The sequence below is a fragment of the Phyllobates terribilis genome, unplaced genomic scaffold (assembly GCF_046119375.1).
Source record: "Phyllobates terribilis strain yellow unplaced genomic scaffold, ASM4611937v1 Scaffold_119__1_contigs__length_5224398, whole genome shotgun sequence".
NCBI lineage: Eukaryota > Metazoa > Chordata > Amphibia > Anura > Dendrobatidae > Phyllobates > Phyllobates terribilis.
Window position 1 is genome coordinate 5,169,542 of NW_027362879.1, and position 17,335 is coordinate 5,186,876.

The window sequence follows — 17,335 nt, forward strand, 5'->3', positions numbered from 1 at the left end:
AATACATTGGGCACTGTTGACCTTTCACTGGAGGTTCCACCAAGCCTGCGGCTTCAGCTAAGAGGATTTTGCAAACTTTGGCACATAGCCATTAGAGTTCTATACTGGCTATGATGCTGAAATTTGGTATACTAGCTCAACTTTTGCTGCTAAACACGATAAAATTATTACCGGCTATGACAAAACAATATTTCGGCCTCAATTTTGTGTCAAAGTAGCTTGTAAAACGCGTCGCATAAAATTTATGCCAAACTTTGCTCATATATAACTCAAGACCAAAAACCAATAGTAACTGGTGCTTTGCCCTGTACATCAAACATCTCCATGACTTTGCATTGCTGCAATATCACGGTCAAATCATATGTATTTGTGGAAATATTCACACACACATATGATGAAAAACTTAAAAAAAACGAATTTTACCTATTTTTAGGTCAAATTTCTCAAAAAGGGTACCCATAAAATATATTAATTCTGATATCATTAGAAAGAGCACATTTTTCTCTACAAGGATCATTGTTTTTTTTTTTTTGGAGTCTCTCAGTTTAAGAAAAGAAAAATGCCACTGAACATGGTGTTATTTATTAATAAGCAATGAATGGTAACTGCACTATTCAAACCCTTGCGTTGGTCCATGGTGGTTATACCACAACCAATTCCCTAAGAATTGGTATTATAATCCTATTAAGAATTGTAATAATGCTGTCTTTCGAGAATTGGCAGCCCCATCACCTAGGAGCCATGGCCGATAGCCGTGCAAGGCCAGCCGCGGGCGGTCTCTTTATCGCAGGTTCCGAAGCCTGAGGGTGGGTGTCTTTGCCTAGGATCCCAAGCCTAATATTGGGTATCTTTTGTTGGTTCCAAAACCATAATGTTCAGTCTAAGTGATCTGGAATTGTTGCTGAATTTGCAACATAATCGGTTCAGAGAAGCTGTATTGTCGGCCCACTGCTGTTGCAGCTGGTGCTGGAATTATTGCAATGATTGACTGCTCGGGAATCCAGCATGTATCATTTCTCACAGGCCAGTGAAAGAAGCTAGCTGGTCCATGAGGATGCATAAAATTTATTAATGCATCATGGTCGTCGACTGAAATTTCAGAAATATTTCCAATCCACCAGTTCCTATCGTAAATGCAGGCAATGTATTGCCCTGGCTGGAGGTTTGCAATTGGCACAAAAGGCATTTCTGATCTGACAGATCTATCTACATGGGCAATGAAAGATGCTGGGTCATTTGACACCCTTGAAATGTGAATCTTTTTGTCATCAATTTGCACAAACTGGTGATTTTCTCTTGTTCCAGCAATTGTATGTCCATCTTTGAACCTTTCCTCTTGAACTACCCGTATTTCATCAATTTTTTCTTTTGGAACAAAAAAAAAATTTGATTCCATGCATTTGCTCGTTGCAAAAGTTGAATAAATCCACCGGGGTCAGTATTTGGTTTTCAGTTGGGCGTTGAAGACTGGTACGAGCTGCCAACCTCTTTGCTGTCCCTCCAATCCCATCACAGGGTGACTTTCCATGACTGGTACCAAAAAAATTCCATTCAGCGCTGATATTGAAATCAGCATTGTGGTGGCACAAGTTGAGAAAATTTTTTACATTTTTGTACTGGGCTGCAGATCCATCGCTGAAGTAGTGGATATGACGAATCCCATAGATGAGAGTCTTGAGATACTCCACAATTACTGTTAAGAAAGTGTGGACTGCAACTGTGTCATGTCGTGAGCAATCACTGATTATGCACAAGCTGATGTTCTGCGCAGCTTCACCATTTAACTCCTTGAAGTAAATTACAAATGGGTGTACTGTAGCTTGACTATTTTCCCAGTGGAAACCTTGAATGGCATCTTGAACAATAAATGAGTAATTTTCAGCAAAGTCCATAAGGATCACAAGCTCTCCAGGTCTCAGATTTTCCTTCAACGATTTCAAATAGCTACTTTGGTGCTTGGCGATGTAGTGATGGCTACAAAGTTTAGAAATTTTCAAAACCAATTCTTCAATGAAATCTTCTATAGTCAGTTGTTTGGTATCAAGCGTGCCTCGATGAGTATAAATCCATTATTTGAACTCAATAATATCTTCAGGGTCACTGTTGACAAACACATTGACTAGAAATTCTTTTAAAACTTCAGGACCCGGGCATTTATCACAACGGCCAAGCATACAGTCCTTGGATTCAATTCCACAGACCATTTTGCATATGAGCTCTTTGTAGTCATCATTGATTGGGCATGCTGCAAGCATTAGTTTGACATTTTGGTGAATGGTACACACACAAACGGAATGTGTTCCAGCAGATCCAACGGTTACGCACCACTTTGGCCGAAGCTCACAAAACTTGGAAAATCCAATTTCAGGGCCTTTCCGATCCTGATAGGCAACAAACATTTCCCTCATATTGCTCAGTAATAGTCGCTTTTGCATCTGCTTTTTTTCTCCTGCTATTCACACTGATACATAGTCTTTTTTACCAGGGCACATTCGACTGAATTCATCATCCTCAAAAAAGCCTGCACCTTTTTCTTCACTTCCTCAGAAACTTTCTTGCCACACTTGATTCTAGGTAAGGCTAAGATCCCATGTTCACATTTAAGCTTTCGAGCTTGTTTGACCATTCGTTCAGAGACACCGAATTCGTCTGATATAGCCTTAATGGACCAACTTTTAGGTGCCAATGTCAAGATTTGGACCTTTTCTGCCCGACTGGACACCTGCAGCTTTTGCTTCAAATCTGCCAAAAGGTGATTGTAATCCAGACACATTTTGCACTGTGCTGTTTTTGTTTGCTCAATGTCTTTCGGCTCAAGCCCTCCAATTGAAGCAATCTTGCTAGGAAATGCATTTTGCACCTGGCTTATCTTTCTCCTTGCATATCCAAGTGAATCCCGCTGGCTTACCCGTGGATATTTCAGAGGAGAGACGCCAATGGATGTTAAGCTTGAATTTAGAATTTCAGGAGAACATTCCATTCCATCTGGATCTGATTCAGAGGAAACTGGATCAGCTGATTTTTTCCTGTTAGCAAATTCTTTTCGACATGATGCACACATCTTCTGGCCAGGCTTCACATCATTCTTTGTAAATTCGTTCAACTGGTCAGCTGCTAACAAATTGATAGCTCGCAAATTCTTTTTGGTGTTATGACCTTTCTTCCCAAAAGGATTGCAACACGATTTTTGCAAATGCTCATATTTGGTCAAGAATGAAGCTTCACGGTGTAAACAGATTTGTGAATGTTCGTCAAAATTTAGTCCCACTCGTCGACGCAGCAATTTCTGTTCATCCAATCCAAAGCTTGTAAACAATTTCAACTCATCCTTGCTATGGGTGAATGTCTTAAGGCGGCACTTCGAATTGTTCGCAAGGCCGATAGAGCACTGGGCCGATTCTTCATCAATTTCTTTCTCCAACGCTAAAAAATAAATAATATATGCATTAAAATGTAACAATAGTCAATAACTTTTCATAAACAAAAAGGTTTATAGGTTTTTGATTATAATAGACATTGCTAGCAACAATACAACTCTGTAACATGTGATAAGAATCTGAAAATCAAACACAAAATCAATGCATTACGCGCATAAATAACACCATGTTCAGTGGCATTTTTCTTTTCTTAAACTGAGAGACTCCAAAAAAAAAAACAATGATCCTTGTAGAGAAAAATGTGCTCTTTCTAATGATATCAGAATTAATATATTTTAGGGGTACCCTTTTTGAGAAATTTGACCTAAAAATAGGTAAAATTCGTTTTTTTTAAGTTTTTCATCATATGTGGGTGTGAATATTTCCACAAATACATATGGTTTGACCGTGATATTGCAGCAATGCAAAGTCATGTAGATGTTTGGTGTACAGGGCAAAGCACCAGTTACTATTGGTTTTTGGTCTTGAGTTATATATGGGCAAAGTTTGGCATAAATTTTATGCGACGCGTTTTACAAGCTACTTTGACACAAAATTGCGGCCGAAATATTGTTTTGTCATGGCCGGTAATAATTTTATTGTGTTTAGCAGCAAAAGTTGAGCTAGTATGCCAAATTTCAGCATCATAGCCAGTATAGAACTCTAATGGCTATGTGCCAAAGTTTGCAAAATCCTCTTAGCTGAAGCCGCAGGCTTGGTGGAACCTGCAGTAAAAGGTCAACATTGCCCAATGTATTTGAGATCTGGCTCTAAAAATTTACAGAACCTCTATTCAAACCTACATGTACATCCTTATAAATTTTCAACAAAATCGGAGAAGGTCGAGTGGGGACGATTTTTAAAACTGGTCCACTTGATGTGGAATGACCCGGCTTCTTTTATATTTAAGTGGTGAAAAAAAATTCCAAAATTTGGTAAAAAAAAAAAAAAAATAGCGCCATTTTCCAAGACCTGTAGCGTCTCCATTTTTCGTGATCTGGGGCTGGGTGAGGGCTTATTTTTTGCGCGCCGGGCTGATGTTTTTATTGATAACATTTTGGGGTAGATCCGATGTTTTGATCGCCCGTTATTGCATTTTATTGCAATTTTGCGGCGACCAAAAAACGTAATTCTGGTGTTTAGAATTTTTTTCTCGTTACGCCGTTTACCAATCGGATTAATTCTTTTTTTATTTTGATAGATCGGGCGATTCTGAACATGGTGATACCAAATATATGTATGTGGGGTTTATTTTTTATTATTTTATTTTGAGTGGGGCAAAAGGGGGGTGATTTAAACTTTTATATTTTTTTCATTTTTTTTATTTTTTTAAAAACTTTTTTTTTCACTTACTGCATGCTTCAATAGTCTCCATAGGAGACTAGAGGCAGCAGTTGTCTGATCGGCTCTGCTACATACAGGGGACCAGCAGGTCCCCTGTATGCAGCAGAAATGGTCCTGTGCTATGAGCGCCGACCACTAGGTGGCGCTCATAGCGACGAGATCATGACAATCACAGGCGTCTGCTGCAGACCCTGGGTTGTCATGCACGCCCATCGGCGACCCGCGATCACGTGGCGGGGTCGCCGGTGGGCGGGGCTTATGACGCGCTACCCGGAAGCGCGCGTTAAATGCCGCTGTCGGAGATTGACAGCGGCATTTAACAGGTTAACAGCCGCGGGTGGATCGCGATTCCACCCGCGGCTGTTGCGGGCACATGTCAGCTGTAATAATCAGCTGACATGTGCTCGGTTCAGTGAGGGCTCAGCGCAGCAGCCCTCACTGAACGGGCAGTACGCAAAAATGCGTACTAATACGGCATGGGTTGGAAAGGGGTTAAAAAAAAGTCTGGTCCTTAGAAGTTATAAAATGAGGTCAATACAACCTCAGGTGAACAACAACACATCACAAATTACACCAGGTCATCGAATATTTACCAAAAAATAGACTTAAATGCAAAAACAGTGTGTGAAAAAATAAAGGGGTTGTCCAATGAAAACAAGCTCCAATCTACAGGAACCTTCACCCCCTTTAGATTGGAACGGTGGTACGCATGCTAAAATGCTGCTCCATTCATTCTATATGAGGCGGCCATGAAGTGCGCCCGACTTTTTTGGACCGATGAGACAGAGTGGCCTTACAGAGAAGGGTACTTGGATTGGACGCCGAGTTATGGACCCCAAAGCAGCACTGAATATGATGTACTAGTGGGAGTCACGAGTGCAAGGGTTCAAGGGTGCCAGTAGTGGAAGACATAGTGCGCGAAACCGAAGAACAAGTAAGCAGACCTGCTGATCAGCACTGCAGTGCTGAGGCCGAGTTATGGCGAAATAGGGAGCGACAGTGCGCCTCACCAGTCCTGGAGTATATTACAGAGGAAGGATACTGTGTGGAAAATGCTTTATACTGTAAAGGAAACGTCCAGAACACTTTGTGCCCGATATCCCTTGTATGCTGGGACGTTGCTAGGGTCCTAAAAGATCAGGGGCCAAAGCCCCAATACAACCTCCCCGCCACTTAAAAGAGGACCTATACATATATAATTACTGTACACCATTGTTGCTAACCTAAAATACACAACTAAAAGACCAATATTCCCAAAATTACTTCTATATAAGGCAATAATAATCCCGCTACACAATGCCCTCTACCATCAACACTACACAGTGAGTACATAGTATTATGATATGACCATTGCCTCTACATAAAAAAACACACTGTACAAAGACCATCTGACTTCTCACATTTCCAGCACCGTCCCCATCTATTCCCACCCTGCACAACCTCCCCATGCTGCCTGCTCTTCCGACGTGGAATAGGAACCTCAATACTTCAAAAATTATGTCATTACTATGATTACCCTCCACCAATTAATGCTACAAAGACTGTGTGCCAGATAAAGGGGACCTATAAAAATAATAGCGTCCCATAGAAAGTAGTAAAGACCCCACTGTGCTACCTAGCAAGTAATAATGCCAGATATGCTCTTATGAAAGTTTCAATATCTGAACTGTTCCCTCCAAGCAACAAATACCGTTGAGTATCCCCTTTAAGTAATAATGCCCCCTTAAAGCCACAATCAAACTACACCCAACTACAAAGTTCTTCTTCAAGTCTATGGACGATGATTTCGGGGTGGTGAAAGAAGAAATTTCTGATGATGCACCCATTTGAAAGAAATAATGTCCTGAGTGCCCCCATAGCACCCTGTATATTGTATGATAGTCCCACAGCTCACTACACACTGTATGATGGTCCCCACAGCTCCCTATGCACTGTATGATGGTCCCCATAGATCCCTATATACTGCATGATGGTCCCCACAGCTCCCTACGCTCTGTATGATGGTCCCCACAGCTCCCTATGCACTGTATGATGGTCCCCACAGCTCCCTATGCACTGTATGATGGTACCCACAGCTCCATATGCACTGGTATCATGGTCCCCACAGCTCCCTACGCTCTGTATGATGGTCCCCACAGCTCCCTATACACTGTATGATGGTCCCACAGCTCCATACACACTGTATGATGGTCCCCACAGCTCCCTACGCTCTGTATGATGGTCCCCACAGCTCCCTATGCACTGTATGATGGTCCCCACAGCCCCCTATGCACTGTATGATGGTCCCCACAGCTCCTTAGATACTGTACGATGGTCCCCACAGCTCCCTAAACACTGTATGATGGTACCCACAGCTTCCTACACACTGTATGATTGTCCCCACAGTTCCATAGATACTGTATGAGGGTCCCCACAGCTCCCTAGACACTGTATGATGGTCCCCACAGCTCCCTGTGCTCTGTATGATGGTCCTCACAGCTCCCTATGCTCTTTATGATGGTCTTCACAGCTCCCTATGCATTGTATGATGGTCTCCACAGCTCCCTATGCATTGTATGATGGTCATCATAGCTCTCTACGCACTGTATGATGGTCCCCGCAGCTCCTTATGCACTGAATGATGGTCCCACGGCTCCTTATACACTTTATGATGGTCCCCACGGCTCCTTATGTACTGTATGATGGTCCCCGCAGCTCCCTACGCTCGGTATGATGGTCCCCACAGCTCCCTATGCACTGCATAATGGTCCCCACAGCTCCCTATGCCCTGTATGATGGTCCTCACATCTCCCTATGCACTGTATGATGGTCCCCACAGCTCCTTAGGCACTGTATGATTGTCTCCACAGCTCCCTATGCATTGTCTGATGGTCCCCATAGCTCTCTACGCACTGTATGATGGTCCCCGCAGCTCCTTATGCACTGAATGATGGTCCCCACGGCTCCTTATACACTGTATGATGGTCACCACGGCTCCTTATACACTGTATGATGGTCCCCACAGCTCCTTATGTACTGTATGATAGTCCCCACAGCTCCCTACACTCGGTATGATGGTCCCAACAACTCCCTATGCACTGCATAATGGTCCCCACAGCTCCCTATGCACTGCATAATGGTCCCCACAGCTCCCTACGCACTGTATAATGGTCCCCACAGCTCCCTATGCCCTGTATGATGGTCTCCACATCTCCCTATGCACTGCATAATGGTCCCCACAGCTCCCTATGCACTGCATAATGGTCCCCACAGCTATCTATGTATTGTCTGATGGTCCCCACAGCTCCCTTTGCACTGTATGATGGCCCCCGCAGCCCAATATATACTGTATGATGGCCCCCACACCCACTTGTACGCTATATTATGGCCCCTACAGCTCCCTTTATACTCTATGATGGCCCCACAGCCCCTTATAAACTGTATTCTGGCACCCACTCCCCATTTTATATAATATGATGGCCCCACTGCCCCTTATTTATAGCATGATGACTCCCATAGCCCCTTACAGTAAGATAGCACCCACACCCCTTATATATACAGGTGCATCTGTAGCGCCCCGAGGGCTCGGTTGCTACAGAGGTATTGCACCTCATCCAGATGTGCGGTATCTCACTCTCAGGTAAGGATGGAGTGTGGATCAGGACCCCGACACCTGCATGCATTACACCACAAGTCAGCAGTCTTCCCCATGATTGTGGAGCCTACTGAAACAGACTATGGGACATTTTGAAACACTTAGGAAGCCGTTACAGGTGTTTTTTGATAATTATTCTAATTTACTGAGATAATAACTTTTGTGTTTTCATTGGCTGTAAGCCATAATCATCAACATTAACAGAAATAAACACTTGAAATAGATCTCTCTGTTTGTAATGACTCTATATAATATATGAGTTTCACTGTTTGTATTGAAGAACTGAAATAAATTAACTTTTTGATGATATTGTAATTTAGTGAGATGCACCTGCATATGATGACTGCTGCCCCCAGTGGAATATATGCGGTGTCTATTTTGGGATATTTTAGTACACCCATGATGATACTATAGACAGCCATTATACCTGGAATGGCCCCTTCCTTGCGTGCCTTGCTTTTTTTTGCTTACATGTCTAACAATCACATATGTGTTGTGTCCCTTCCCCCATCATCCTATTCTTCTATTGCTGAATAAATATGATAGATTTTATACTCCCTGGACTCCTTTGATCGTCTTTTACCCTGCGGGGTTTTCTTTCATATATGGACTCACTGTGTGGTGGTGATGGTAGAGGACATTGTGTAGCAGGATCATTTTGGCCTTGTATAGTAGTAATTTTGGGAATATTGGTCTTTGTATAGTGTATTTTAGATTAGTAACAGTGGTATAGTGTAATTATATATGTATAAGTCCTCTTTTAAGTGGCAGGGAGGTTATATGGGGAAACATGTACTTTGGGGCTGGGGTCCCTGATCTCTTAGGACCCCAGCAACGCTCCTGCACTGGGGAAAAGCAGGGTCTGGAGGCCACTTTAATATCATCATCATTTTATGGATATGACGCCAAAGAAACTAATGAAGTGCTTTGCAAAGTGCCATAATTTTCACAATTCTGAAAACAAATTGTAAGTTTAGTTCCACTATAAGTGATGTTAATTCTGTTATGAGAGCTAACCTTCTGAGACAATTTATCAATGCGGTGTGTGAATTGTGACATTAAGCTTTGCTACATCTATACATAGTGAAGTTCAGGATCAAAATGCTGCAGGTCCCATCTCTTCTACAGAACAATCCCATGGAAATAAAGCTGATCATTTTATCAGATGGGATCATTAGAACTTACCTGGTTGGATCCTTTGTTTCTGGTGGTTTCTTTCCCAGGTCGTCATTAAGGCCCTTTACAATAAGCTCCAAAAACTCATCGGACTTTCTGAATCTTTCAAGCGTTTTCTCAATCACAGAAAGGACAGAAAGGAGGCGCTTATCCTGGCAGAAGAGAATCAGAGATATATTGTTCTACATCTTCCAGATGTTTGGATTTATCTACAGACTAATGATTAATCTCACATGAAGAATGATAATATTATAAGAGATCACAACTTTGGGGTAAAATTATTCAATTTTAAAAATATATATATATAGCAATTACATTATTCTGACAAGACCAATTTTTTGTTTTTTTCCTCCCCTTTTTCCCAAAAAATATAACTTTGTTTTTTCATTCACATAGACGGAGGGCTTGTGTTTTGTGGGACTAGTTGTTCTTTGGAATGACAACATTCAATTTAGCACATAAAGTATTGAAAAATGGGGGGAAAATCAAAGTAAGGTTATTATTTTTGTTTGTTTGGGTTTTTTTATGAACATTTAAAAAAAATGTGGTTTGTGAGACCATTTTCATCTTGCGAAGACCTAATTTTATAAAATGATCCCATTGATGGAGTTGTCGGCTTCTTCTTGTGGAGAGATCAGTAGTTACAAGTTTCTGATTGCATTTGCGAGGGAAGTTGAGTGACCCAAAAACCACAACCACAACCATGGCACTTTACTGTCCTTTACAGCATTGACCCGACGTGTAATAGATTTATATGTAATGAAAGATTGCACTTATGTCAATGCAGCAGAAACAAATATTGTTTTACGCTTTTTCTTTTTTATAGTTGGCCAGAAAACCGCAGAACCTTAAGCAGAAAATGACATGAATGAGAACATCTGCCCAGCTTGTACCGGATCCGGGGGTGTTACGTACAAGGCGAAGGTCCCAGAATAAGGATTTGCTTCATTTTGGTGCAGAGTTTCTAGTAGTTTCTGGTTACTACTGTTACAGGCAGATGCCGTCTGCATAATACAGCCAGCACCGCCTCAACCCCTCCATGAATGTGGACCCCGGCACAAACACTCAGGCACATCCTTTTATGCTAAGACATTAATAATTCTACAATTATCACACACAACTTATATACAGAGACCCCCCAACCGTCCCTGATCCAATGGGACTGTCCGGCTGTCGCTGGAGGTTGGGGCTATGTCCTGACGAGCTGTGTTCTGTCAGGACAGTCTGTGTAGTACAAGAACGTCTCATGCCGTGCATGCTGCTGTGATCGCTCCTGGAGAGGGGCAGCATCCGCTCCGTACGCCTCGTATATGCCCGGCTCCGCTCCGCAAGCCTCGTACACGCCCGGCTCCGCACGCCTCGTACACGCCCGGATCCGCTCCGCACGCCTCGTACACGCCCGGCTCCGCTCCGTACACCTCGTACACGACCGGCTCCGCTCCGCACGCCTCGTACACGCCCGGCTCCGCTCCGCACGCCTCGTACACGCCCGGCTGCGCTCCGTACGCCTCGTACACGCCCGGCTCCGCTCCGTACGCCTCGTACACGCACGGCTCCGCTCCGTACGCCTCGTACACGCGCGGCTCCGCTCCGTACGCCTCGTACACGCGCGGCTCCGCTCCGTACGCCTCGTACACGCGCGGCTCCGCTCCGTACGCCTCGTACAAGCCCAGCTCCGCTCCGCACGCCTCGTACATGCACGGCTCCGCTCCGTACGCCTCGTACACACGCGGCTCTGCTCCGTACACCGTGCTCCGTACGCGTCGTACACACGCGGCTCCGCTCCGTATGCCTCGTACACACGCGGCTCCGCTCCGTACGCCTCGTACACACGCGGCTCCGCTCCGTACGCCTCGTACACACGCGGCTCCGCTCCGTACGCCTCGTACACACGCGGCTCCGCTCCGTACGCCTCGTACACACGCGGCTCCGCTCCGTACACCTCGTACACACGTGGCTCTGCTCCGTACACCTCGTACACGCGCGGCTCCGCTCCGTACACCTCGTACACACGCGGCTCCGCTCCGTACACCTCGTACACACGCGGCTCTGCTCCGTACACCTCGTACACACACGGCTCCGCTCCGTACGCCTCGTACACACGCGGCTCTGCTCCGTATGCCTCGTACACACGCGGCTCCGCTCCGTACGCCTCGTACACATGCGGCTCCGCTCCGTACGCCTCGTACACACACGGCTCCGCTCCGTACGCCTCGTACACACGCGGCTCTGCTCCGTACGCCTCGTACACACGCGGCTCTGCTCCGTACACCTCGTACACACGCGGCTCCGCTCCGTACACCTCGTACACACGCGGCTCCGCTCCGTACACCTCGTACACACGCGGCTCCGCTCCGTACACCTCGTACACACGCGGCTCTGCTCCGTACACCTCGTACACACGCGGCTCTGCTACATCCCCCCTGTAAACCCCTCCTGACCCCACACATAAACTTCAGCTCATCCAGCACCATGACAACCAGCACAGCAGAGTCCTGCATCCACTGAGGCCCCTGATCATGTGACCCCTGACTCCTCCCCTCCTGTGACCTCATCACAGCTCCTGTGCGCACAGAGCAGCCATATATGTGGTGGCGGCTCTGCAGGTGGAGGTATGTGGAGACCCCATTACTGGGCGCAGGGGGCATTAACCCCTTCAGCACGGAGACTCTTTTGGGGTCTTGTGTTGCCCCTTTATAAGAATCATAAGGTTTTTGTTCTGTTTCCTGTAATAGATACATACGACCCAACTATGGAGACAGGAAGGAGGAAACGTATTGTTCTCATAGTACAGGACCCCTTTACTGACCCCACAGTGTAATGTCCCCATTATGCCCCTTATGCAGGATGTATGATGCCCCCACAGTGTAATGCCCCCATTATGCCCCTTATGCAGGATGTATGATGCCCCCACACAGTGTAATGCCCCCATTATGCCCCTTATGCAGGATGTATGATGCCCCCACACAGTGTAATGCCCCCATTATGCCCCTTATGCAGGATGTATGATGCCCCCACACAGTGTAATGCCCCCATTATGCCCCTTATGCAGGATGTATGATGCCCCCCACACAGTATAATGTTCCCCCAGTACCGCCTGAGGTCTTGCAGTTGGAATAATCCCTCTAGAGTTGGTTTTCCCTTTGCCTGCTCCCCTACATGTAGACCCTCGAGCATGTATACATTCATGTATGGGAGCAGGCCTTACTAGATATCGAGGCTTTGTAGAGTAATATACCGCATGAGGATGATATCAGAGGAGTAAGACATTTCTTGAAATCGAGATCAATAGAGTGTAGCAGACATAATGACTTCATGGAGGATCTTCTAAAATTCACTCTTACTCATAACTTCTTTATTTTTGATAGGAAGTACTTCCACCAGCTCAGGGGTACTGCGATGGGGAGCCTCTGTGCCCCCTCATATGAAAACCTTTTCCTATGCTGGTGGGAGGAATCTACAATATTCAGGAATGATCATAAGTGGTGGCCTTCATATATTGGGGTATAGATAAAAATATCATTAATATACAGGTGCATCCCACAAAATTAGAATATCATCAAAAAGTTAATTTATTTCAGTTCTTCAATATAAAAAGTGAAACTCCTATATTATATAGAGTCATTACACACAGAGTGATCTATTTCAAGTGTTTATTTCTGTTAATGTTGATGATTATGGCTTACAGCCAATGAAAACACAAACGTCATTATCTCAGTAAATTAGAATACTTGATAACAACAGCTTGAAAAATATTTTTAAAAGCTGAAATGTCTGTTCAGTAAATGCACTCAATACTTGGTCAGGACTCCTTTTGCATCAATTACTACATCAATGTGGCATGGAGGCGATCAGCCTGTGGCACTGCTGAGGGGTTATGGAAGCCCAGGTGGCTTTGATAGCAGCCTTCAGCTCGTCTGCATTGTTGGGTTTGGTGTCTCTTATCTTCCTCTTGACAATACCCCATAGATTCTTTGTTTGGTTAAGGTCGGGCGAGTTTACTGGCCAATCAAGTACAGTGATACTGTTTTTAAACCAGGTATAGGTACTTTTGGCCGTGTGTACAGGTGACAAGTCCTGCTGGAGAATGAGATTTCCATCTCCCAAAAGCTTGTCGGCAGAGGGAAGCATGAAGTGCTCTAAAATTTCCTGGTAGATGGCTGAGCTGACTTTGGTGTTGATAAAACACAGTGGACCTACACCAGCAGATGACATGGCCCCCCAAACCATCACTGATTGTGGAAACTTCACACTAGAGCTCAAGCAGACTCTGGGACCTTGATTTCCAAATGAAAATTGGAAATCTGGGACCTTGTGGAGTATGTCAGTGTCTGCCTTCTGGACATCTGTCAAGTCAGCAGTCTTCCCCATGATTGTGGAGCCTACTGAAACAGACTATGGGACATTTTTAAACACTTAGGAAGCCGTTGCAGGTGTTTTTTGTTAATTATTCTAATTTACTGAGATAATGACTTTTGTGTTTTCATTGGCTGTAAGCCATAATCATCAACATTAACCGAAATAAACACTTGAAATAGATCCCTCTGTGTGTAATGACTCTATATAATAGATCCCTCTGTGTGTAATGACTCTGTATAATAGATCCCTCTGTGTGTAATGACTCTATATAATAGATCCCTCTGTGTGTAATGACTCTGTATAATAGATCCCTCTGTGTGTAATGACTCGATATAATAGATCCCTCTGTGTGTAATGACTCTATATAATAGATCCCTCTGTGTGTAATGACTCTATATAATATAGCAGTTTCACTTTTTGTATTGAAGAACTGGAATAAATTAACTTTTTGATGATATTCTAATTTAGTGAGATGCACCTGTATCATCTGGTCAAAGATGAGTGAACAATTTCTTGAATTTGTCAGCGGAATCAATAGAGTTAAGTAGATTTACATCAGAGTTGAGTTATAAACAGTTGCCTTTCCTGGATGTACTAACATTACAATAAAATGCAATAACGGGCGATCAAAACATTGTACCTACCCTAAAATGGTATCAATAAAAACGTCAGCCCGGCGCGCAAAAAATAATCTCTCAGCCGGCCCCAGATCCTGATAAATGGAGACGCTACGGGTCTTGGAAAATGGCGCCATTTTTTTTTTTTTTTGCAAACTTTGGATTTTTTTCATCACTTAAATAAAAAAGAACCTTTACATGTTTGGTATCTTCGAACTCGTAATGACCTGGAGAATAATGATGGCAGGTCAGTTTTAGCATCCAGTGAACGTGGAAAGAAAAAAAAACAAAAAACAACTGTGGGATTGCATTTTTTTTTGCAATTTCACCGCACTTGGAATTTTTTTTCCCATTTTCCAGTACACGATATGGTAAAACTAGTAATGGCTTAAAAGTACAACTTGTCCCTCAAAAAATAAGCCCTCACATGGCCATATTGCCCAAAAAATAAAAACGCTATGGCTCTGAGAACAAGGGGAGCAAAAAAACAAAAATGCAAAAACGGAAAATCCCAAGGTCGTAAAGGGGTTAATAGACAGGCAATAAACATGAACACCAGATTCAGGAAAAAGAGTCCCCACAGTACATTTTGTATTCCGCACGATCGTTTGTAGAAAAACGCGAGAGACAGACACAACATTTTACACATTTATTTAAAAATAAACAACACAGGTATACTTACCTAACACCTAATGCCTCATGCCCTTGTCCATTGTAAATGAGAACAAATAAAAAAACACCATAATAATCAACTGTCGGACGTAATCCACATCAGCAGTCACTAATGTGACTGCTCTACATGACCGCCAGCTGCACACTGACACAGACAGGCAGTGTGTAGTGCTGAGCTGCTGTTAGAAAGTTCAGTTCAGCTGATGAACCCAAGTGATCTCACGGCACCGCAGCTGACCCTGACCGCAGTGGCTGTTGTGTAGAACAGTCACATCAGTGACTGCTGATGTGGATTAAACCCGACAGGCAAGTATTATGATGGTTGTCATGGAAGTATTAAGAAAATATTAATAATTTCCCCCAACTTTTCACCCCTCCTCCCCTATAGTATTTGTTAGAAGAGAGGAGCTGACAATCCACCATCTGTCTGTATGCAAATTATCACCCACAGCAGAAGTAGCTTGGACAAATGATAGCACAAAAGGTGCTAAGTAGTGATGAGCGAACGTGCTCGCTACTACTCGGTACTCGCCCGAGCATCATGGTGCTCGACAATTTCGGCGAGTATTTCCGGGTTGCTCAGGCGGGAGCTCGGGTCCCCTCCCTGCATGTTTGGCGCTCTTTACAGAGCCAATGAACATGCAAGGATTGCCTGCCATGCACTGTGATGCCATAGCCATGTTGGTTGTGGGCATTACAGTGATTGGCTGGCCGCACAGCGTCATCAGGTGTATATAAGACCTGGCGCCGCCATGCTCGTCACAGTCACTCCAGATCAGAGAGTGTAGGGAGCTGCTGCTGCGTCAGGGAGAGATTTGCTTGTGTATTAGGTAATGTAGGGAGAAAAACCGTACATTACACATATCCATCTTAACAAACAGTCCTTCTGAGGACTAATCCATCTGCAGAGATATCAGGCAGGCAGTGTATATAGGCAGGCAGGCAGTGTATATAGCAGACTGCAGTGCATATAGCACAAGAGGCTCCATTCCAATTCTGCCTTCTGCTGCTGTTACATATTTGTATACAAAGGCCCTAGGTCTCAGGGCCAGGAATACTTTTCTTTGGATCTTAATCCTCATTATTTGCTTATAAAGCAATCCAGAGAACACCGTTTTTCTGCGCCATTTGCTTGTTGGCACTGCAGAATACAGCCAGGTCCTTTCCATATTACAGCGCTAAAAATCCATCTATTTAAAACTGTATTTTCTCCATCACATGGCTCACATATACGTTGTCAGGAAATACTGCCATTTCTGGCCTCCATTAAAAAAAAATTTCAGTGTGTCAGTGAAGCAATTCACAGCAGTTTGCTGATCAAACTACTTACCTACAGGCCAGGTATTTAAAACTGGTTTCTCCATCACACGGATCACATATAAGTTCGCTCCAAACTCAGTCATTTGTAGTGAGCGTGGAAGATACTGTCCTCCATTTAAAATGGGCAAGGCACGTGGCAAAGGACGGGCAACTGGACGTGATGGTAATGGTGCATGCAGAGGACAAGGCCGTGGGCAAGCCGAAATTGTGCCACAACAAACACCCACATCTTCTCGCCTGACCTTCCTGTCCCAATTTTCTAGGCGACCGCAGCACACCACTATTTAACCCAGAGCAGTGTCAAAAGGTTGTTGGTTGGATAGCGGATAATGCTTCCAGTCACTTAGCCCCACCACCACCACCCTGTCTTTCACACGGTCAAGTCTCAGTAGCCGTGAGTCTGGACCACATATTCCTCACCCTGATCCTCCTTCCTCCCACCAGGCCGAGTACCCAGAGACAACTGATCCCACACTTGGACACTCTGAAGAGCTATTCACTCTTCCATTTATAGATTCGGGCCTCTCTCCCGGTCCACTTGAAGCGGGGCAAGAGGAGATCGCGTGTAGCGATGCCCAAATATTTGAGCAGCCATGGTTACAAAAAGGCGACTTTGGGAAAGTGTCACAAGAGGTGGACGATGATGAGACACAATTGCCAGAAAGTCAGGAGGAGGACCAGGGTGCGGAAGTGGAAGACGAGGTGGTGGATGATATAGTAACTGACCCAACCTGGCATTAGGACATGCAGAGCGAGGACAGCAGCACACAGGGGGAGGGAGGCAGAGCACCCCAACA

General features: G+C 44.4%; 1 protein-coding gene across 1 annotated transcript; it reads right to left on the reverse strand.

Moving 5' to 3' along the window:
* Nucleotides 1-547: 547 nt before the first annotated feature.
* LOC141201605 (uncharacterized) lies at nt 548-9,720 on the reverse strand. Its single transcript, XM_073663605.1, has 2 exons — nt 9,580-9,720; nt 548-3,423 (listed from the first exon to the last, which is right to left on the reverse strand). Exons 1-2 carry the CDS (start codon nt 9,623-9,625, stop codon nt 2,453-2,455), a joined length of 1,017 nt encoding a protein of 338 aa, XP_073519706.1. The 5' UTR covers nt 9,626-9,720; the 3' UTR covers nt 548-2,452.
* Nucleotides 9,721-17,335: the final 7,615 nt, after the last annotated feature.

Excerpts from the sequence above, each read along its gene's own strand:
- LOC141201605 (XM_073663605.1), bottom strand. The coding sequence starts at position 9,625 with ATGACGACCTGGGAAAGAAACCACCAGAAACAAAGGATCCAACCAG. Across the intron at positions 3,424-9,579 it reads GAAACAAAGGATCCAACCAG|CGTTGGAGAAAGAAATTGAT; the intron begins GTAAGTTCTAAT and ends TTTATTTTTTAG.